The following is a 24820-nucleotide window of genomic DNA, read 5'->3' as shown; positions in this document are numbered from 1 at the left end:
AACATATAGCTAGCTTATTGTGCATGCAAAGAAAAAGTATCCAATCAAAAAAACCCCAAAAAAGAAAAGAACACCAAAAACCATAAAAAATAGAAAACTTCTATAGCTCAAATGCTGCAGTTGAATATCCTTGCCTTTCAGAGGAATATATTCTTTGTGAAAAACTATACTTTGAAATTTTTTTTTTTCTTTCTCTAGTGTAAAAATTTAATTTTTATTTTTGAGATGTAGTAGTTGAACTAGGTTACACCGGATATGAGAGACTTAGATTTGTTTTTATCAGGAAAAGAAAAAACATAAATATGTTTCTTCGCCCATTGAAGAAACTTAATTAAAATGAAGAGGAAAAATAATGGAAGCTAAATTATATTATACTCTGAATGTGCAGCGAATCACAAACAAATATACCGATTCTGTAGTCACTTTGTTTTTTTTTTTTTTCTTTTGGGCTAAATATAGCCAGCCTTATGTGTTTACAAGGGAAAGGGTATCCAATCAAAGGAGGAAAAAAAAAAAGGAGAAGAAGAAGAAGAAACGAAGAAAGAAAGAAAAGAGAAAACTTTTACACCTCAAATTGCTCCAATTGAATGTTCTTACCCATGAGAGGAACATATTCTCCGGCATAAACCTCCAGATGATCTGCCAAGAGGGGCTTATCGATGCTCTCGTGGTGATATGACTTGCAAACGAAGTAAAATACAGATTGAACAACCAGCCCGAACAGTAACAACTGCATCAGCAACAAGATGAAAACAAACCCAGAAAAAACCCTACTCGCAATTCCCAAATTCCGCCCATGTACCACCGTCTTCTCAAACCCGATCTGTATCAATATGAATGCGATGATAAGCTTAACGAAGATCGCACACGCAATCCACATCTTCCCCTTGATTAAGGCCTTGCTCTTGTTCATGGCCCTAAAACCCTTGGAATTTTCTAAAACAGAAATCACCGAAGCCAGATGCCAAACAATACTGATGTAAACAATTCCACTTAAATACAGGACGAGAAGAACGATAATAAGTACGGTACCGGCGGCGGTTCCAGGATCGACGGTGATTACGGCAAGTACGAAGATAAGCACCGCAGTAGTATTGTACATGAAAACGATGAGAAAATTCCACAGGAAAGTGAACATTAGGCGTTTCCAGACCTTAGGGACAACGGTCAAGATTTTCTTAAAAGTCAATTCTTTGCCGCTGTAAATACAAGCAATAGAGTATACGACGGCAGATGTGGAGAGAAGGGAGAAGATGAGAAGAAAAACGAGATAAGCCGCCTTGAAGAGCCAGAAAGCGATCCATTCCCACGAGATTCGATCTGAAAGACGATTGTAGGAAGCCGTATCTGGGCGGGTGAAATCTAAGGCTTCTTCGTTGTAGATAATTTTGGAGAAGATTAAATCAGAGACCTGCATATGAGCTAGGAAGATGAAGGCAAGTGGAAGAACAAGTGCAAGGGTAATCTTGTTGAAAATTTTTCGCCATGAAAAGATGATGTTGAATGATTCCTTGTAGATTCCGATCAATCCCAGGAATTGAAGCTCCTCTGGTTCTCTATCCATAGTTTTCCTTCTCCAATTCAACTCTCTTGTTGGTTCTTCAGCTCGTTCTCTTCTTCTTCGTCTTCTTCTTCTTCACTTTCCTTCAAAAAGACTCTTCTCTGCGCGATCTGATGATAAACCACTGAGAGAGCCGCCCCTGAGAATGACTTATTGAAATAAATGCGTGGAAATGGCGAGGAGAGCCTTTTGTTTCCTAAACTACCCTTGAGCTTGTCCTAAAATAACCTAATAAACCGACTCTAAGCGTGCTCTGTGGGCAAACGCCAATAGGAAAAATGATCCAGTGTATTAAGTTGTAACTCTTATTAGTGAATCACCAGTGGTGTTTGAAAAGATATCGGAATCTACCATGGAAAGCACTGATATCTACTCTACTCTAGGCTGTAAGAGGTGACGGGTAGAGCTTGACCAGTTCCTTCTTTTTCGATAAATCGGAAAGGGATCTGAGTTGAGGTATCCGAGTCAAACAAGTTTTCTAGAAGTCCTCTCCGAAAGCGTCGGAAAGCGAAAGAAAAGCTGGAAGGAGCTGTTCAGCTCAGCTGTTCTCTTTCCACAAATTACTGAACTGACCCTGACTGTACGCGACTCTTTGAAGTCAACATCTTGAAACGTCGAAAGTGGATCTGACGTGTATTTCGTATAGGATATTTCTTTCATTTTGGTTCTCCTTCACGACGCCAATTTCAGATTTCGATTTTGATCACATCCTTTTTGGTAATCGATTGGCGGTTCACCTCAAATCAAGGTCGGATCTTCCCCCGGGGAGCCACCACGATTACATCCTAACAAAACCATAGTCCTTTGATATTTTTAATTTTTTCTAAAAGATATTTTTCGCCAACTTGTGGTGAGTGCGAAGGCAAGACCAACTTTATGGCAACAATAGGAAGTTTTGGGCCTTTTAACCGCTTTAAATTATTGACCCATCATTCGGCATAATCATCAATTAAGAACGGTCAAGATCTCAACCGAAATTTCTTGCACTTGCAACGAACCGTCAAGATCTCAACCGAAATTTCGATTTTGATTTCACATATTTTATAAACGGACGATCAAGATCAAGAGTCGCAGTACAGTGCTGTGCATTAATTGCTCATCACTAAAGTCGAACTAGTGATAGAGATGGTGCTGCGCATTAATTGCTAATCACTAAAGTCGAACTAGTGATAGAGATGATACGGTACCCCTCAAATCAAGATCAACTTTTATGGCAAATCAAATCAAAAAATAGTTTAAGAAGTAAATTACACGGCACACAGGGGATAAAAATTCTTGACCACCTGCTATTATTTCTTAAATTACGTGGCACCACACTCAAAATTACAAGTTACCTATAATTAAATTTTCATTTAAGTAGATTTGTAAAATGAAGAAAATGCTTTTATTATTACCTCCATTTTACTTCTCTTTCCACAATTTACTGAACTAACCCTGACTCTGCACAACTCTTTGAGGTCATCATCTTGATTCCTGAAACGTGGAAAGTGGAACTGACGTGTATTTTGTACGGGAGTAATTTGTGTGATAGTGGGAAATTGGTTGGGTGCCACGCAATTAATACAACGAACCGTCATTTCTAAAATGTGTGTTTGGAGTCTTTGGACACTTTGAAAAACAGATGGTAAGACGCAGCACAGTGCTGCACATTAGATGCTCTCACTGATAGTGACGGTACTGGTAGCCCTCAAATCAAGGTAAACTTTTAGGGCAAATCTGATCAAGAATTAGTTTTAGTTTTACACCGCTTCCCAAGCCGGTGTTTGGATGCCAAGAAAATAAAATAGAAGAAAGAGATGAATAGAATCGTTGAGTCCAAGCGTCCTTTGGACAAAATAAGAAAGGGAAAGAGGTCGATCTCAACATTACTTCCTGTTGTTACATGGATTCCAAACAGCACACATATATTAAAAGGTTGCACCACTGTGACACTCAGAAAGCTGCAGAATTGAAATTTTATTCAAGATTCTACTTTTTAATCTGAATATATTCCACAAAATAATGATCAGTGACTTACACATTCCATCTCCATGATTTGTAAATCATGTCAATATGAATGTTCTCTAAAATGAGTTAAAGACTATATAAAACCCTACCAAATGTCAAAACATCCCTGGCCAGAATTGTATACCATCCTACAAGTACAGCTATGAAACCATTACAAGAATCGAACATGATACTCATATTATATTTAGATTACAAATATTTCCCCCAACATATTAGGTTATCAGAAATATATAGAGAGCTTTTCATCAATCATGTTCTGCACAATGTTACATTGTTCTAACAACTTGGTCAATCTATCATCCTGTTTTCTCTGCTTATCAAATACAACTACTTCACCATTACAGTAATTCGACATGCTTGATGTACAAGTACCACCAGCCTCAGGAAACTGTCCATCTTCTTGATGGATCAGGGCATATTCTGCCGAATCAAAGGCAGTGGAAGCCTCCATGGCGATGTTACCACTGTGTTCCATCGTAGAGACACGAGGAACAGAATCGGATTGTGATTGCTCACTCCAAGAAGGAAGTGAATTGCGGCCAACTTCAACCATTTCGTCAAGTGATAGCTGGCTGAGAAAACATGGCTGTAATGTATCCTCTTGGTACCTTAGATAATCTACAATTTCCTGTGGAGCTTCAACCTGAGAAGTAGCCATGCATTGTTCTTTCAAAGAGGACTCATGCTGAGGCTCCAATACATAAGTTACTGAGGAGATACCGCTGCTTAATTTCATTAGTTGCCAATTGAAAACTCGACGAAAGACCACTACCCATTTTGGAACTATACGGTAGCAAGAATCATGCAGCACCAACTGAGCACCTTTTTGAACCATTACATTTGACTCTCTGGCTGCCAGTGTCCACTCCATCATCTTACTTGATTGAGTCAGATATCTTGTAAGATATTTCTCGAGATCTAATTTCTGATTATGGACCTCCTTTCCTGTGTGTAAATCTCGATTCAACCAAGACAAGTCATCAGCGAAAAGTGGAAGCTTGCAGCCACTAATTGCAGATTTAATTGGCTCAACCTTTGTAGCTGAACTCCAACCAATGCTAGGTAAAAACCAGTTCACAGCCTTCTGCTCATCGCTGGATTCCTCAAGCATATCAATCTCAGGACAGGGCCAGAAGGTAGCATTCATATCAGCTGCACTAGCAACTTCCTCCACTGATCGATCCAATGCTTCATTGAAGACAGAGATACATTGGTTTGGACTCACATCAGACACGTCCATCTTGTCAAGAACATCTAATGAAGCGTTCAGCTGAGTTAAAACCAGTTCACGAGTCTTAAGACGAAGAAGTTCAGGTTGTGGTGGCGACTGCTCTGCTAACCATTGTAAGCCTTCACGTAAATCATCATCACTGAAAAAACCCTCAACATGTTCCACTGACTGGTCTTCTGTTAGGAATTTGATTGAGAAGCTCTTTATCCTTGTTTCATCCACGTCATTAAGGCCTAGTCCATTAATTACCATGAAAGAAGGATCATGAACCTCTTCTTTTGGCATGCCACTTAAGATAAGCAGTGGCAAGCGAGAACCACAAGGCAAGGACATGATAAGGTTATGGAGTTTAACTTTTTGAAGCTCCAATGGGATGCTTTCTGATACAAGAAAAAGAACAGAACTTGAACCAGTTGCTGTATCATCCGACTTATCAACTTCAGTGTCTCTAATGACAGATAAGCAACAGGTCGGTAGGCTGCCAGGTAGCCTAGTAGACCACTTCTTCCATATTGACACACTTGACAAGGAAACAAGAAGTTCATCATCAACTTCCATCCCTGCACCCATAAGCTTGCTATGCAGCCATTTCCCAGAAAAATGGTTGGTCTGGCTTCTCTGTACTGATCCATTCCTCCCTGTGTCATCTGTCTGAAAACAGGCAAGTAGTTTCCAGCAACAGCACTTGGCATTTGGATTTCTTTCTCTCAGTATCCCCTCAACCACTTCAGCAACATTCAGTCTGGACCACAACCTCCTCTGTATTTCATGTCTCTCATTCACAATATGATCAATGTTAAGCTCACCAACAATGTTTGATTCCTTCAAGGGAGAAAAAAAAAAGTGGATTAAGAACCTCAAATTGAGAGAGCTAAAGCTGAAAAATTCATAAGTACATTAGAAACAACTGATGCGGAATGAAAATTGATGCTGATATATTTCTTAGTCCCGTAGCTACAACTTATTTGGAAATTATGGTCAATTTAGAAATATAAATGACATGGAGGGAAAGCATTAGTTGGGCAAACCCCTTTTTAGATGTGCAACATACTTCAACTATCACAAAACTCAGCAATAATAATCCAGCCTTATCCCAACTAAACGGGGTCAACTAAATGGATCCTTGCCATCCAATTAGCTCCATTTGTGATCATACTTGATTCAAGGCTTGTCTGCCTATGCAATGCATCTCTTACACCACTTTTCTTAGGGTCATTTTAGGTCATACTTGGCTCTTTTAGTTCCTTCAATCTGAATCAAGTCACTCCTCTCTATAACATCCAAAGGCCTCTACTGAACATGTCCATACCACCACAGACAACTCTCTAGCTTATCATGTATCAAAGTAAATCCAAATCAGATCTAATATGATCCTTCCTAGTTTTCCAACTAATCCATCTCAACATCCTCAACTTCACTACACTGAGTTAATCTATATGATAATTCTTACCTGGCCCAACATTCCACACCGTATATCTAAGCAGGTCACATAACTGTCCAATAGAATTTTCAGTTTTAAGTTCTTAAAGATATCATTGATCATACCACAATCTGGATACATCTCTGCATTTCATCCGTCTTATTTTCATTCTCTATGAAACATTGTCCTGTACATCATCTTTTCACTTATAGTTGGGCCAAATACCAAGAATTATCCTTTTGTGAAAACCTATCATCAACTTTCACTATTTCATTATCCAAATCACTGTTACTAAAGTTACACACCATATGCTCCATTTTCAAACTACTTAACTTAAATTTTTTATTCTAAGGTCTCTGTAACTTTGACCTGGTGTTAATGCATGCATTTGATCCACACAATAATAGCATCAGCAGAAAGCATACACCAAATAATCTCACCTAAACATCTTTGGTTAAATCATCTCCGATACATGCAAACAGACATGGTACAAGCTTTGAAGGTACATATCTATACTTAATTAAAACTCACCCAGAAAATGTGTCCACCAGATAATTTCAAAGACTTGAAAACATTAAAAAGATGGATTGGTCGGGGTTCCCAATAACTTGACATTCCTATCATGTCCAGCCTATTAGGTAACACATAAGTTTCCATGCCTCTTAGGTCCAGACTATCAGGTACTATATCCAGTTAGTTCCACAAAAGATTCTCGTATACCAAAATAAATAAATCAAAAAGATACTATTAACAAATGTTGAAATAGCCAGTACCGTAATCATATCAAAAGTGTGACTTTAAGACACTTCGTATCAAATATGAGAAATGCATTACATGCTACTGGTGCATATGGAAATTGTCAACCGATGCTTGGTTTGTGCTTAGGAAACATACAAACTAAAATTTTGAAGCAAAAAGCACCACTACCTTCTTTTCTGGCCTTAAAATAAAACATACAGCAATAACAAAAGCCTCGTCCCAACTAATTGGGGTCCTACATGGATTCTTGCCTTCCAATCAGCTCTGATTGAGGCCATATCCTATTTCATCACTACTCTTAAGGTTATCTTAGGTCTGCCCCCAACTCTTCTAATTCCTTTTTTTTTTTTTTTGGGGGGGGGGGGGGGGGGGGAGGGGTTCAAAAAAGAATTATATTAGGCTCTCGTGAGACCCTAATTCCTTCAATTTAGATTAAATCATTTTACCATATAGGGGCATTTACAAGCCTCCATTGAACATGATCGAGCCACCTCAAACAACTTTCTCATAGCTTATCACTTATCGAAGCTACTCCTAAACCAGCTCTAACATGATCATTCCATATCCTATCCATCCTATTTTGGCCACTCATTCATCTTAACAGCCTCATTTCTACTACATTGAGTTTATCCACATGATGTTTCTTAACAGCCCCACAATCCTTAAAATAAAACAAACATTTTGTAATATATAAATGTCAAATTGATGCAGGGGTTTGAGTCATTTTTACATAATCTAGTAATGCAGAACAAATAAACAGATGCAAGAGAGAGGTCTGCATCAGTTTTGATCAGTGATTTAAGCACTGTAAATCCCCCAAAAACCTATCGTAGGTGTGAAGATTATTTAATGTTTGGATGATTTCACCCAACTCAAACCAAAGAGAAAACAAGTTTCTAAGGTCCTTGTGTTGCTCTCAATCTCACCCAGTTTCTGAGGAGGCATAGCAAGAGTGTTTCACCGATGTGGATCTGTATCGACCAATATCCATCGATACTTGATGCAAGGAAGATAATAGGTTTTAGTTTTATTCCTTTTTATATATTTTTAAAAGTACCATATCAGTGTGTATCTTACCAATGGCCACTAATACTGATACTTTCAGACAATATTGTATGCTCATCAACACTTAGAACCCCAAAAAACTGTAAAGTCTATGTACTACTCTTTGGGCAACTATTCTGGAAGTCAAGTGCCTTGAATCTCTTAGATTAAGCTATATGACCACAGACCATTAACCATTTGAATATGTGAAGTACTTAGGCATCAGACAATTTATATTGATGTAATATTCATCTCAATGGACGACATTCTCTCTTAGTCGGCTGTTGACTAGTGCAAGTAGTCATGCTGATGCAGAATTGAACATAAGATTCAGATGAGTTCAAGCTGCTTGCTAATAATAGCACCAAAACACATTCAAGAAGATATAATGCAAAACACTCGAGATATAATGAAAAGCCAGAACTACAACTGGATGAACTTACAGTTTTCCTCGGTAGAAGGGGTGGTCCTAATGATAATAAATTGAATGCAGCATCTGCTGCCAATTTCCGTTGTTCACGTAACTCCCGTTGCTTTGAAGCACAGCGCTTCCAAATCCTGACCAGGTACGAATTAAAAGGAAATTAAGCTGCATGTTTCAGTGCTAATATTCAAATTGCAGCTAACATTTAATCAAGATTCGAACCTTAGGATCAACTTAAGTTTTGCCTGCAAAGTTTCAGCTTCCTGTTGAATTGCTAATGCTTTTTCATCTTCTAATTCTTCAGGATAAATCATGCTTTCTTTGTTTTCTTGCTGTTCGATTACTTCTTCCTGAGTTGCTGAATCCTCCAAGCAATGTGTTAAAAAGTGAACCCTGATATTTCTCGACTTGTAAGGTCTCCCCAGGCAAAGCTTTCATGGGTGTTTCTTTCACACTGGAAGTCAAATAATCGGTCCAAAAAGCATTTGAAACTGGAGCATTATCCCTAGTAACCATGGGCATTTCATTCATACCTGAAGGCATATTTCTATTCATAGAATCAGTTAAACAGGCACCTGAGGGTGGACTGCTAACTCTTCCAATCACAGATGGTGTTTCAGGATAAAGAACTCCAGGAATATCTAAAGGCTTAGAAAAAACATCGCCCAAGTGGTGATCGGCTGATGACTTAAGTGTTGGCTGTACTGCATGGCCATCTCTTGGAGTATTGAAGGCTTCATAATCAGCCATGTATTCATCAACAACATCAACAGAATCTTTCATCTCAACAAATTGTACATCTTCCTGTTCAATCTTGTTCATCTTTTCTGGGAAAACCTGTTTGGGCTCTTTCACGGGCAATTTTACCACATAATTGGAAGAAACAACATCATCAAGAATCCTTCTCGACCTTTTCCGCAGAACAAGTTTTGAGCATTTGGTTGCATAGTCACAGTCACTGTTAAGAAATGGGCCTTCCTTAAACATGTATGATTCTTCAAATTCTTTCACTGAAAATCCATGGTATTCTAGGAGGCTTTCTATGTCCTCATCCTGGTTAACAATTAAAAAAAAAAAAAAATCAAGCACAACGCATTGAGTTTTCCTCAGTTGGATAACAAAGATTTTCGTTTTCCTCGTGTAAGTCCAATAAACTTACCTCCATCCCAAGCCATTTTCTAACATGTGAGATAGGTATTCCTTGGTTATTCTGAAGGCCACTATGTAAAGAAGCAAGTGCCTGGGTTCGTAACTGGTCAAAAAAAGCACAACAACGATTAGGCCTCATCTAGCCAAAATCTCAACATGCAAAAAATGGAAAAGGGGGGTATACTCTGTGCCCAAGGCTCCCACCACTGTGGGTCTTGGGAGGGTCATAATAGCGACAGAAACCAAAAGTTGCAGTTAGAGAAAAAGGGAGAACCATACTCTTTCTCTCAACACCAGGAACCATAAATTTTACTTTTATCAATATCAGTAGAACTACAACAATCACAGCCTTATGCAAACTTAAGGGTTCAGCTACACGGATTCAAAAAAAGAAGAGAAAAAGAAAGAGGGTGGGTATGTTGGAATGAAGACAAGGGAAAAGGGGGGATGGGAAAAGAGATGAGAAAAGACAAACAGACACCAAACACAAGGAATGCAAAGAAGGAAGACGCACAGCCAGCAATTTCTGTAGAACCATTATTAGAATATTCTCAAAGCTGAAAACAAGATCTCAAAGCTTGAAATATAAGTTACACCATGCAATCAAACAAGTATACACCAGTAGGATCAAACAATCGACACAAAGGTGGATTTCAGTAAGTCATTGTACAACACTCATGGCAGATTTAAAACAACTAGGAAATAAATGTTGACGCTTAACAAAAGAACAACTTGAATATGCACATGTCTGTACTAATTAAATACAGTTAAAGAATCAGACACAGAACCCATGATAAATTTCATACACGAGTAGGTCCATGTCATGGAGGCCCACACACATCTGCATTTGTCAAGTTTTAGCACAACAATTAAATGCGGTATAGATTACACATCAGGATCCAGATTACATAAAGTAAGTGCATGTAAATAGGGAAAGTTAGTAGCCTAAATTGAACTATTCACAACTTACAACATACTTGTAAACCATAACAGCGTGCTCAATTTGGGTTTAGTTTAATCCACAAGATGGACAACAATCCTTTTACTACATGGACCCACCTAATGTCTGAAATCATACAGATGAAAAGTTGTTGAAACTTCAAAAGTTAACAAACAGATCGAAGGCAAAAGATTCCTTACAATACAAATGCAGGAAGAAGAATCCCAATGGCCATACTACTGTGCCTGGGCAACACCAGCGATAACACAAACATAGCATGGCACATGAAGTGGCAACCAGTACAAAATAAACAATGAATAGCAAGGCTGAACGTAAGAAAAATCTTCTCATTGTTGCCTGCTGTCCAAAACCACAACTATCCAAATGGCACCCCTGTTGTGTGATACATAAGAGCAAAACTGGTGATAGCTGGTTCATTGGTGATATAGGATTCACTCTTATCTAAGTTGTTAAAAAACCTGGCATTGATGCATGAGATTCAGAACCCAATACAGCAAACAGTACCTTCGAAAAGTGTGCATGCATTAGGCATGCTTGTAGGTAAGTCGCCTTCCTTGCAAGTCGGAAGAAGGCAATGAAATTACCTGTTCTGCAAGCCCTGGAAAGTTAAAAATGCCTTCACCATCAGGTTAAGCACAGAAAATAAATGGCTGGAAAAGGTGTGGAGAAAAAGAATCAGAGGAGGCCACCAACCTTGCTACTTCACGGGCAATCAGAACTTCAGGGGCTTGCCTTATCTCTGGAGTCATCTTCGCAAGATCAAGCGAGAGCTCCGCAGGTTCAACCTAGCAAAATGGCTTATTCAAAAAACCTCTCATCAAATGAGACTTAAGTACAGCTTTAACAGACTTACTTTGTAGCCAGGATGTTTATCCAGTTTGAGAAGTGCATAATAACCCCGAAATTCTTTCTCTGATGGCACATCAATTCCCTTCTTCCGGTGATCGTCATACATTTGAAACAACTCTACTGATGTTTTATTCATCTGCTCAATGTTGAGGTGTGCATCAAATCCCTCAGAGAAGCCCTCTCCTTTCGTGTATTCACACAATTCATGCATGGCTATGATGTGAAGTCTTATCTGGCATTAAGCAGATGAACTGAGATAACTTAGATCAACCAAAATTAAGTGATTTCAGAATACGCATCAACCACACCAATTAGAATGGGAAAATAGGTTTCAATAGAAGTTTTACAACTATTGTGTGCTCAAAAGATGAAACAGAAGTCAGAGACGGTTACTTGAAAGCCAAAAATATTTACACAATGGCTAGTCCTTGCTTAAGGATTGGAAGATTCCTCCAGTAAGAATCAACATATCCATTCAGATGCCACCTGGCAATTGACTTTAAGTACACGAGCACATGGTGTAATTGCAATTGTAAATATAATAAACTTTCTGCTTAGGTGGCCCATATGTTGTTCATTGTCCGAACCTTGTTACACTATCCAATCATGCAGATTCATCACCAAAATTGGCTTTTCTCATTAGGAATAAGTCTGGGTTTGAGTTATATTCATGTTGGGCCTTTGATCCCATGGGTTTTCAATGTAATAGGTCAGTTTGACAGGCCAAAGATATGGTATTAGGGCTGCAAACGGGATTGTTAATTACATTCCATACTTAATTTAATTTTTCTGTTTTAGTCTTACAAGTTGAACCATTGGCAAGTGACTCTAGTAATTTCTTGTCTTTAGTGGGTCCAGATAGGACTCAGAAAAAGTCTATTTCAATTTCCTAGCAAAAGTTACCTTGTAGCTAAGGATTGGGTTTACACCTTTCCCTTTTAGTGTAGGAATTTTGAGTCCTTCATACAAAATTTAAGAAAAGAGAGGAGGGGGAGGGCAAGCATCGAAATGAATACTTTATAATGAAAAGGAGCTCTCTTCCATTGAAGATTTGTCATGTACGATCAAGGCTGGGGAGTTTGGTATCTGATCCAATCAAGACCTTGTGGTGTCATGCCTAGGTGGTTCTTTGGAAGCTTCCTTTGATGTTTTTCTTGCAAAATTCAACTTTTATTTGAGTGGTTCATTAAGACAAGCAGCAGTCCAAGAATATCCCAAATAAACAGTAAGTTTGAATCAACCCCAAGCCCTACCTTTCTTCTTCTAACCTTTCAGACACTAAACCCCAGAATTTCCTCATCTTCAACCTAAATTCCCTAGAGACCAAACCAACTGTTAGAACAGTATCCTCTCTTCAATAAATTCTCCTCTCACCCTAAGGGAAACTCAATCCAAGCTACATCCTCATTTAACCATCATAAACCCTAGATTCAGTCATCTCTCTCTCTCTCTCTTTCGAAAAACTCAGAACCCTAACCCTAATCCCTGCTATCGATTCTTGCCAGCTTCTTTGAATCTATTAAAACCTCACAAGACCTTCATCACTAGATTCCGCTACATCAACTTAACCAAACCTTACTTTTAACTGAGCATAATTATCCAATTCACAACAGACCCTGGTTATTGAATCCTAGATGGTCTGATCAACCTACGCCTACATTATCCACTCTGGGGGTTTTGGTGTAGTGTATCTCTGATTTTGGTGTATTTATCAATTAAATTAGGTCCCAACCCTCCTGCAGATATCATCTTAATGTTATTACAGTTTATAGACAGTAATAATAACCTCCTCAAATCCAGTCATAATACTCAAAAGTCCTCTAGTCATAGGAAGCCTACAGATACAGTACACAGAAAATACATAGAAAAAATGTCATAAAGAATAACTCTTTCTATACTTAATCCCAGCAATTCATGCATATCAATGAATACATCATTCAGTTGAAAGCAAAAACTATACAGTCCATGCTTTCAAATAAAATGTCTAATGTCCCACACATATTGTCTCAAAGATTTTAAAAAAAAAAAAAAAAAATCTCTGGTGGTAAAGATACCATTTGCTCCAGCATGGTTATTGCACTTCTGTTGAAAATATGTTGCATCCTGAGGTCCATCCGGATCGCTCTCATCCTATCCCACAAGAAGTTATACATGCCCAGAAACCTACTATCATAAGGCTGACCTAGCAAAGCCAGAAGATAATCAGCTGTCTTCTGCAAGACCGACATGGGTCTAATCAAGTTTGCTTCCCTCTCAGCCGTCCTAGTATACTGTTCAAGGAACATATATGCACTTCAGTCATCCTCCATATTATAGACTACAATAGACAATCCACTAGAGGCAAACCAAAGACAAAAAATATGCTCCAAGAAAGCTCAAAGAAAACCTTCTTGACAGCAAGGAATTGGGTAGTTTGATTTCTATCTCCATCTAGACGTTCATATTTGTCAAGATCTCCTTTCCTTTCACGCTCCTCCCTTTCTGAATCTGAAAGATTAAAGAAAATGTAAGCCTCCTTTAAAATGAGATGGAATGAGAACCATGACCCACAGTTGCAACTAAACACAGTCATGACAACCAGAACAATACCAGGACACATATCAGGACATAACCCAACTATAGCATTGGAAGAGAACAAGCCTTCAGAATCAGGTAAAACACTGCCATTAGAGAAATCCCCTGTTGCTTCGAGAGAATGTTCTGGAAAAAAATTCTGTCTATCCACCAGAGACTGTTCATGTCGATTCCCTGAGGTCTTGTGCTTTTTAAGATCATCATCATTTGGCACCGGTTGTCTTAATTCAACATTGAAGCGTGCCAATCGCTTGGCCATCGCTTGTTGCTCTCTACAATTCATACCATGCAAATCACATACATGAGGGACTGGAAGATTATCCAAAGCATATTCAACAAATATGGTAGTCGTATGAATTATGGAAGTAAGGAGAGTCAACATGAATATACTTAACATTCTATTTCAAAGATAATAATAATGAACAGTGACCATACAGGGAATACCATTTTGGGATTTGGAGGGTTCATAATTTCACTGGTGTTTTAACCGCAAAATAGTTGTTCTGTAGATAATCAGAGTGTGCTTGCTATGACTTTACCTTAGGAATGTTGTACAAAACAGACCAGGCAATTTCACATTCAGGGAGTAGCAATTGGTAATATAAATAGTCCGATGGAGAGGCCAACAGTCTGATCATCCACCATATCAAAATAATGTCTAGTTCAATGGTCCTATATACCACTAGTTTTGGGATCCCACCAGCCCTCATAGGGTAAGAAAAAAGCTCCTCTTTACTCTCTCAAGAAAATATATAGGTTCAAATGTTCAATAGAAGCGGAAAACATACATACATACACATAGTGTTCGCATCTGCTAGGTCAAAAAAAAGAAGGAAAGACTACAGAAATTCAACATTAAATGAAATAAAAGGCAATGCCTCCATGGTAATTTACCTGTCAGTATTGAATTGTGTTGAGGATGAATTTCCTGGAATATTTTCATTAGTAGGAAGTACAGGAGGTGACCTGGTCCTCTTGGGTACATGAAAGGTGGTAGACTTCACATCATCAGCTTCAACACTCACTTTTTGAGCAGGTGGGGAGGGTCTCCAGTTAGTTTGATTAGCTTTACCTGATCGAGGATGAGATACAGCAGCCCTGGAACAGATAACTTTCAGAACATTTCACAAAGATATCTAAATGTAAAGGTAATGATAATAACAAGGGAAAATTCATTTAGGGCTTGTTCAGTTAACCTTCCTTAAGGCTCAATGGTCCAACCCTCACTGTGCCATAGGGACACACAAAGTTGCAAATACAGCTGTTTAGAGGACCACTGAAAAGGTACAGGCCCTCTTGGCTACATGAAAGGTGGTAGATTCACTACATCAGTTTCAACGCTACCACTCTAAGCAGGTGGGGGGCCCTCCAGTAAGTTTGAGAATTAACTTTACATGATCGAGCATGAAATACAGCAGTCCTGCTTTTACAGGGCCCATTAAGGAAGCCTTTCTTAATGGTCCTCCCTCATATAATGTGGTAATTCTGACCATAGCCAGGTCGAACTTCAGAGTCCAATTCTGAAAAATACCATTCCTGTGCATAGACATGCATTCCCATGTATGTCCATGCACAATAGCACCACAAGCACTAGTGTACATTCCCATAGTCCTTGATTTTCAGGACCCAGTTTTACCACTTTGTAAACTCCATCTGCCTGATTCTTGACATGCAAGCAAGGGACCTAGAGGTCCACAAACTACAGACACTTCAGATCCACAACAAGGCAGACATTTGGGGCACCGAAGAAAGGGTTCCTCAATGGGCTGAGTAGGAAAAATTCCCAGAATAATGATGACTTAAGAAACCTTGAAAGAGTTTTGAGTTGTCATAAGAAAATGCCGCTATAATACCTCTCAGTGGGGGATTTGCATCTTGAATGGAATGAGACTTTCCATGGAAAAACTTCATTTTTAGAAGGAAAAAGAGGAGCCTTCTACTGTCCCAGTAGTTGGTTGGTTAGACTGGCTTCAAACCTGGTTCCACGTGCGAGAAACTACATGTGGTCCAAGTGAAAAGCAGCCTTCTTGAGTATGTAAAACAGTCTTTCATAGGTGACCTTGTCCAACTACCCCGTCCCAAGAGAGAGGGAAAAAAAATAGCAGCAGATATGCACAAGGAATTACCAGAGTTCAATGAGATAAATGAACATGAGGAAAGACGAAAAAAATATAAGTAAGCTTATTACTGGAACTGACAAACCACGCTGAATGCATTGTGTTAGGTTATGTAGTTATCTGATGTTGATTTATGGGTTTAAATTGTCCGCATAATTCTTGATGTAGATTAAAAGCCCACACATACCCATAGAAACAAGCCCCAAAATCAGCCCAGCAAGGTTGTGGGATGCGACTGCCGTGAGAGGCAGCGGTTTGATGATGTGGCATGTTTTTGGTGGTTTGATGGAGTAGCGCTTAAGACAGCCCTAGCTCCAAATAGAAGGTTGGATGAAGACCTAAAAGACCAAAACACTGTTCACATTACTGTTCAAGCAGTGTCACAGCCAAACTCAACATATTGGGAATGTTCATGAAGGATTTTGAGGGGCCAAGATCAGATTACAGGAAGATTTTATTCTTAGGAGATTTAAGACCTTAGCTTAGTTTCCATTTTAGTTATTTATGCACAGTGGCTGAAATATAAAGCCTAGTAGTTCCAAAATTAGTTATTTTCTACTTCCCAGAAGATTCTATTGTCACTAGTCACTAGGATATAGTTTCTATTTTCAGTTCACCAAGTTTCTATTCATTGTAAAGCTTTAGCCAAGCTATTAATAGGCACTTAGATTGCAATAGAAAGGGAGACTTTTTGGAGAAGTTGGTTTGTGGCTTACTAGCCTCAGTTATGGAGTAAAATCCATGTTCAACAGCTGAGATAGCCCAACCCTTTCCCCCGCTGTATTTGATACTAAAGAACTAGTTATTATATTTTCTCTTCATTATTGTATCCTGGTTCCAATCAATTTCTTGCTGGTTTCACCGGTTCAAAGTCAACTCCTTTGCATTTTGTTCTTTATGCGTATTGTTGTCATACTTGCCAATTTGCAATAGTTATACTCTTAGTTGGTTATTTAAGTTAGAAGTACTACTGTGCTACCTTCATTGAAAAAAATTTGTCATACCAAAAGGGAAAGAAAGATAAGATTATAAATTATTTGATACCTTAATGGCTGTTAAAGAAAATCCATTTTACAAACGGGTAGCCAACAATTGCAATGGTTGATTAAAAAAGATGCATTGGCTTTTGATCGAAAGTTTGAAACCTGCAAAGCTGTAGTGCAAGTTTTTCCTTTACCCAATCGTCTCTCTTACTCTTCCTCTGCCTTCCCCATCCTACCCCCTCTCTCTCTCTCTCTCTCTTCACCGAATATGTTTTCCTTGATGTGACAGCCTCTAATCTGAGGTCTATCTCCTTAATCCCCTTTCTTTTACTCCTGAAAGTGAGATGGGTAGTACCTCCTGTATAGGTTATACAAGTCCCTAGCTCCTAAGCATTTATCTATGAGGAGATTGCAGCCAAGTTTCTCATGAAATCTTACCTTGATTGGTTCTTATTTAATGAGAGTTATCCACAGGTTTATTATGGAAGTCGTGCGCTGGTAGTTGATGATAACCCAAATCATGGTTCTTTCAAAACATTTTCATCATGTTTTGTAGTAGTACGTTACTTTTTGTCTTTATTCTCTTTTTTCTTCTTTTATCTTTCCTTACAAGTTTGTCCCCTTACAATGAACACTGATCTCTATTGTAGCCTTCCCTATTGAGATAAATAATAGCCTCTTCAATAGTCTGTTTAATTCCAGCCATGCCACTCCCCCTTGAAAACTTCAGCTTATTATAGAGTTGCCATTTTTACCATATAACGTGGTACTTGATATCTGGATGGGCCCACAGCAAAGCGAACAGGCTTTTGCAACCCAGGCACATCAGAGATACTGTGATTCATGCTCTGTTATTGTTATATGTAGGATATCACAACAGTAAGAGGGTAGTTACACAAGAGAAAGCACAAATAAGAAAAATACATATGAACTTACCTTCCAGTGACACCTTGACTAGAATTTCTTGATAAATCTACATTATCCTGTGACACAGTGGGCGACCTGGTTCTTTTTTGCTGTGGATTCCTGTCAAGCCGAGCAGAGATTCCAGAACTAGCCTTCGGTGTTGCAACATATGTGCTTTTGGATGGCACAAAATGAGTCTGGGAACCACTTGCAAAGGATTCTAGTCGATTACCCCATCTGGGAGGAGATACTGAGGGTCTGAGGAATAGAACCACCATATGAGAGTTCCATACAATTACAAAGATGTATGCAGGCAGTACAAGAAAGAAGATGCACCAGTAAGTACAACATGAACAAACTTACTTCCCGGGGACACCTTGACTAAAATTTATAGATAAATCTTCATTTGTGGCATATAAGGATGGCGACTTGGTCCTAGGGTGTTGAGAGCTGTTCGACCTAGCAGGAATGCCGGTTCCGGCATGTTGCATTGCAGCATATGATGCACCTGTGGATTGCACTTGACGAGTCTGAGAACCATTAACATGGGACTCCGGCTGATTACCCCATCTAGGAGGAGATACTGTTAGTCTGAGCAAGCAAAGCACCATATGAGAGCTTCATATACATATAAAGATGTGCAAACACCATATGAGGGCTTCGTATAAATACAAACATGTGTATAGTTACATTTCGAAAGTATAATCATTTCCAAAAAGACACATGCTTATGTGCCTTGAGTTTCTTTACACATTGAGCAGTTATGTAAATCCTGACTATTTGATATCTGGCAAACTAAGTACACACCATGACCTGCAACCAGGTCAATCAACAATCATCAAATCCTCACCAAGAAACTTGAAAGACGATAGCTAATTCAGCTTGCTGCTCTAAAATAGGGAAAGAAGCAAATGCACTCAATGATTCTTTTTTTTTTTTTTTTTTTTTTTTTGGGGGGGGGGGGGGGATGAATAAAGAATTCATTAACCAAAGGAAAGAAGGGGAGAGGGCAGAGAATACAAGAAAGAACCACAAAGGCAAAGAAAACTAGTATGGGCCATCTCTATTTCTTTCCTCTATTTCTTCTTTCTAAGGGACTTGAAATCGACAATGAAGTTGCCGTCAAAGCCGTAATGCCCTTTAGTAGAACGGCTGCTTATCCTGCAACCATCACACTCCAAGCGAGGAGAGAAAGAGGGGGGGGGGCATCCAAGGAGCCTACGAGCTCATATTGTGAGGAGCAACCTGCCCACAATTGTTGTCCTCGTTAGATGCAGGAAGGGAATCTGAGTCTCTAATGGCCCTATCGATAGGGGATCCGCCACCCGTGACCACCAAACAGGAACCAACGTTAGCCACTTGGGCCCCCCATACCATGCCACCTAAGGGGTCAAAGTGACAAGGGACGAGTTAAGACAGGGCTAGTCAAAGATTTAAGGATGCTAGAGATTCCAAGTTTGGGAGGAAGGGTGGAAGGAGGGTGGAATTGAGGGAAAAGACGGAGAGGGAATAGGTGGATGGTCTAACCCCAGAAGAAGGCGAAGCGAAAAGGGAGATTTGGGCTTGGACATTGGGAGAGAGTGAGGGAAGAGATTGAAGAGATGGCTGGGACTGAAAATATAATAAGAATGAGGGAGTTGGCTCAACAGGGAATTAGAAGGGAGCAGGTCCATAGAGGTGAGAGACAAAGTGGAGGGAGAGAGATGGAGGGCAGTTAGTGACAAGGTGGAGGAAGAGTGATGGTGAGCAGTCAGTGACAAGGTGGAGGGAGAGAGATGTGGAGGTGGGGTAGGGGGAGTCAACGGTGGGGGCAAGAGAGGTAGGAAAAGAGGTTTGGGGGAAGGGGGACAAGTAGGGGAGTTGCACCCCAAAGGGACTGCAATGTTGTCACACGGGAAAACTGTAGGGCCAGTGAAGGAGATGCAGCTGATGGGGCAGGGATGGTCAGAGTAGAAGGGTGGGTGGGTGGAAAAGGAGGGGAAGACAGATTTTAGATGATCCAGGGCATCGCAGTCAGGAGTCAAGGTCAGTGACACCTTCAGAGCGGGCAGGTTCAGGGCGAAGGAAGGTCAGGGTTGAGTAGGATATTGCACAGATTAGAGGGCTCTTGAGGTCGACATCAACTGACAACTCAGAACCTATTCTAATTCGCTGGAAATTGACCCACACATCTAGCCAATGGGATGGAGGTCTTTGCTGCCATCGCTGTTCTTTGATCTGCCTCTTGGAGGGCCTCTAAGAGAAACAAAAATGGAGTTCCTCAGATCACTGTCGACTGGGAGACTCAGGAACTAGCAGGAAAGCATCCTGGTGAACGAAGCTTTACAAGTCAAGCAATGGGGGGTTCCCAATTGAAAGTTGCAACGCACCTCATGGTTGAAGTTGGCTCCCTCTTCCTCCAAAATGGAGATTGAAAAGAGGGGGGGAGACTCTGCTGAGATGTCTACACAGATTCAAGCAAATTGGAGATGGGTCTTCTTCACTATAATGGTGTCAGAGGATAGAAGGGTGCCTAATGTGTAGCCAACTATACTTAGTCCTTCAGCAAACTAAAAGTGTAGAGGAAGACCCAAAAGAGAGACCCAAACAGCGAGGGAGGAGTGTCCTCGCAAGAAAGCTACAAACTAAGATGCCATTACCTCAAGAAAAGAGGTCTTTTAGCTATCAACTACCCCCCCCCCCCACAACCTCTTTCAAGAGCTCATTGCTTTTCTTCGTCGACTGAAAAATTAAAACAAGAGGGCTTCCATTGCTTTGATAGAAATGCCTGCACTATGTGGAAAGGGGGGTCTCGAGCCAAGGAAGTTCCCCACCAAACAACAGCTCTAAATGGATGGGATGCTTCATCATCAAGAACATGGTTATTAAAGCAGTAAAGCGACCAAAGCAATTGAGGCTCCATCTTGGCGATTAGGCGACTAAGCGGCGCTTAGGCGGTAATAAAGCGACCAAAGCGGTTTAGTCAATATTTTTAATAAAACTACTTTTAAACTACTTTTTAATACAAATAATTTTTATAATAAACTAAAGCACTAAAAAAACATTCAACAATCACATTCATAAAAATAACAATAAAAAACATTCAAGAATCACAATTATGAATAACAATATTATTCATATATAGTTTAGTGAAATTATTTCACAAATTTTTTTAACATGACTTTTTTGTTAAATATACATGAATCATATTAGATTTGGAATCAGAATTGATGTATCCATTTTCCCCTTTTTTTAACCAAATAGTGCTGACATGATAAATTAATAGATCTCATTATTTCGATTTCCAAGTCATTGTTTATTTAATGATTCATTGATTAACAATGTTGAATATGGCTCATGCTTCACATTCTGTTGCCGACAGGCACTTTGGGCCTCGATTCCGAAATGGCTCACATATTTAAATTTATATACGGCATTGTAGAATAAATTATGATTAAAAAAAAATAATATGCACAAATTACAAAATGTAAAAAAAAAAGCGGTTGCTTTAGCATCTAGGCGGCAATATGGCCCAAAAGGCTGCAAAGTGTTAGTGCCTAAGCAAAAAAGCGGCAAGAAATTAGCCCGTTAGTTAAGCAGTCACAATTTAAGCGGTTCAAAAACCGCTTTGCCGCCTAGGCGGACGCTTTGATAACCATGATCAAGAACATGGTCGGGCAGAAAGTAGTGACCTAGCTATTGACAACCAAGGTAGGGATAAGACAAAGGGGATCCCGGATCTATGGGTGTTGGGGGTTGAGGAGAAGAGGAAGGACCAGGGGTAAAAGGGGAAGGAGAGAAGGCTACGAAGGAGGGCCACGAGGAGGGGTTGGAGGAAGGGAAGGTGTCGGAGGCAGGGGAGGAGGGGAGGAAGGAGGGTGGGGGTCAGATATCATATCCTCCTTGTACTCTAATTTCAAGCTAGAGAATTCTCAAATGCACTCAATAGTCTCAATGTTAACCTTTAGTTATACATTTATGGTTATGGTACATCCAAGAGTGGGCAACCAGGCAAAGAATCCAAACCCAAGATTGCACAATGACCAAATATATATATATATATATATATATATATACCAAAAGTCTAGTTGAAGTGAAGAGTTAGATTACTGTGTGTCGATATCTTCTTAGCATAAGGAAACACCTCCTTCACTTTCTTTTGTTAAGGAGAAACTCCCAAACATCCTAAAATATGTACATGACATCAAACTATCAAATATTAACTGATAAAAGACAATAGGGATGAAAAAAATAAAACAAGGGGAGGGGATCGCCTAACTTCTTGTATGGAACAGAATATTCTACACCAACTGAATGGGATTGTCGAAGGGGATTCAACACAGTGTATATAAAAGGAGGGCTGCAAATAAGTCAAGGAGAAGATAAAGTGTGACAAGGTACATGACACCGGCGGTATGCACACCATTTTCCCTTAAAACAATTACTCTATTATGTTTTAAGAGCTAGGGGAGAAAGTACATAATTCAAAGTATTAAATGAACCACTATGAAGTATGATCAGGAAAGAAAGTATGACAGAACAATGCAAAGACAGATCAACCCATTTCCATTGATCAGTCTAAGGAACCAGCTGAATGAAAAAACTCGAATTGATAAACTGAACAACTGCCTTTGATATAACAATTATTTAAAGAGGGCAGCCAACCCAAGAGTAAACATAAGGGCATAAATATTATGGACTCACCTCCCAGATATACCTTGACTGGAATTTCTTGATAAATCTTCATTAGTTGATCGTATAGGAGGCGATCTGATTCTTCTTGGGTGTTGATAGCTACCAGGACTAGCAGAACTAAGGGCTCCAGCATTCTGTGTTGCAAGATATGATGCAAATGTGTCCGGCACTTGCCATGCCTGGGAATTAGGACCATCGACAAGGGATTGTCGCTGATTACCCCATCTAGGAGAAGATATATCTGGTCTGAACAAGAAAAACACAAGATAAGATTTTTATATAACACAATCACGTATATTTTACATTTCAAAAGTTACATTAATAGAACATCTCCATATACCATTAATGACACTTCCATGCTCTAATACGAGTGCAAATGTCACTATTCAATATTTAGGTAACTAGGGGATTCAACGCCAGACAATAACCATATCAACCAGCAAGCTGCACCCATCAATCCCCCAAGTAGAAACTTGAATTTCTGAAAAAAATTTGCAGCTTGCTGATTCAAACTCCAACAACTTTCAATGTTATCCAAGAAGCAGGTACCAATTTAACAATCCAATCCAAATAATAATCCAGTGACAAAAAGCGAAAAAATTATGAAGTACATCATGTATTAGGTAAACACCCAGCTATAACAACTAAAAGTGTACCTAGAATTTAAACATAATACTTTCAAGGAGCATAAGCATAAAATGAATTCAAGATTTTATAAAGAAATGACTATGTGATATACTGGCCTAAATGTTTATTGCACACATGTCAAAGTGATTTACAAGATAGAAAGTCAATAAAGTCCCCCCCCCCCCCCCTATAAACTGAAGACCCCCATATGTAAAGGATGATACCACTAAGATACAACTATCCAAGTCCCTTTCCTAGTGTTCCCCACGCCAATAAGACAAAAGAGAGAGAGAGAGAGAGAGAGAGAGAGAGAGAGAGAGAGCGAAAGGGTGAGTACTTTGTACCATGCTTTGGGTACTTATTTATCATGAGATAGCTACATCAATAAAGAAATATCGAAGTTATCGTGCAAGAATGCTAAACCTGGACAAAGAGAATCCACACAAGATTTGCACCAATGCCAATTCGGTTGAGTTGGATAATTCATGAAGATTGAGAAGCAACAATTATCGTATTATAATTTGCAACCCAGATGGTTGAGGATCTAATTACATGATTTTCATCAGTCCCAGCGTTTTTGGCACATCGAACGCACAACACAGTAGAGTGAGAGGGCGGGATAATGGCCGACGTCCTAGTGGTGTCTACTTTAACGCTCATGGCTCAACGGTTGGGTTCTTGAAATTACTAAAAGAGATCATACAAAACATACTTGGTGCCAAATTGTATTCAAAATGGAAATACTAATTAACAATTTGCTTGGTTCCCAATATTCAGTACATCGACTTGGGCCATTTACCACAGAATTCAAGTGCCGTTGATTGGATGATTCTGTGACTCAGTCTTCCAAGATTAAGGGTCATAGTAGGGTTCATACGGCTACATAACCCTATATTTTTTTCGTGTTGCTTAAAACCAGAACATGTATGCGAACCGAAAGAAACCCGAGAAAGAGACTGGACTCTGGATTTCCAAATGAATGGAACAGCCACGGACGAATAGATAAGAAACAATGAACAAGAACAAAAAGAGATCGAAAAAATACCTTTGATGTTGATGTTGGACACTGGATCTTTCAGGAGGAAATGTTACAGGAGGAGAATGAGCGAGGCTCACAAAAGGGTTCGATATTTTGGGAGCAGAAGGGCCCGGGCACCCGCTAAATCCTCCCAACTCCATCAATACATTCGATTTCTCTGCAACTTTCTCTCGGTTCGAACTTCTATCTCGACTTCTCGACTTCTAGGCTCTAGCAGAGTTTGAAGTTGGGACTTACGAAGCGAAGGGAGCTGAGCGCTTCGAAGCTGGTTCAGAATTGACACCCACACGTGCGATTTCTTGACGGTTTAAAGCAATCAACAGAGAGGCACTCTACTTCTCTTTTCTTTCTTACAAATAAGCAAATAAGCAATAACCTGGTCCTCATGCGATATAACTTTTTCCCTTTTCTTCTGAATTTTCCGGGCTCTAATTTCCTTACTAGGATTGCTAGTGGTAGATTTTCATACTTCTCAGTGGAAACGTTATGAGTTTA

The 24820-nt window shown here is 39.5% G+C and overlaps 2 protein-coding genes across 2 annotated transcripts; both read right to left on the bottom strand.

Annotated features, from left to right (window-relative positions):
- Positions 1–562: 562 nt before the first annotated feature.
- LOC149026929 (uncharacterized) lies at positions 563–1564 on the bottom strand. The gene has a single exon (XM_089153841.1). It carries the CDS (start codon positions 1562–1564, stop codon positions 563–565), a length of 1002 nt encoding a protein of 333 aa, XP_089009967.1.
- A 1785-nt stretch (positions 1565–3349) lies between these two features.
- Positions 3350–24820, bottom strand: SAC3B (SAC3/GANP/Nin1/mts3/eIF-3 p25 family). Its single transcript, XM_089157408.1, is given in 16 exon segments — positions 3350–5621; positions 8466–8580; positions 8669–8821; positions 8823–9499; positions 9606–9698; positions 11061–11154; positions 11250–11341; positions 11410–11637; positions 13460–13675; positions 13792–13892; positions 13995–14251; positions 14874–15077; positions 18016–18243; positions 18349–18576; positions 22669–22905; positions 24332–24820. Coding segments are annotated over 16 exon segments (4890 nt in total). The 5' UTR covers positions 24466–24820; the 3' UTR covers positions 3350–3788.

This window comes from Hakea prostrata, chromosome 1 (assembly GCF_041222555.1).
Source record: "Hakea prostrata isolate BN-2017 chromosome 1, UWA_Hpros_2, whole genome shotgun sequence".
In the NCBI taxonomy this organism is placed as follows: Eukaryota; Viridiplantae; Streptophyta; class Magnoliopsida; order Proteales; family Proteaceae; genus Hakea; species Hakea prostrata.
Note: the sequence above shows the minus strand (reverse complement) of the source record. Positions and strands in the feature narration are given on the sequence as shown.

Bases quoted from the DNA above. Each gene is read 5' to 3' on its own strand.
- LOC149026929 (XM_089153841.1), bottom strand. From the start codon at position 1,564: ATGGATAGAGAACCAGAGGAGCTTCAATTCCTGGGATTGATCGGAATC.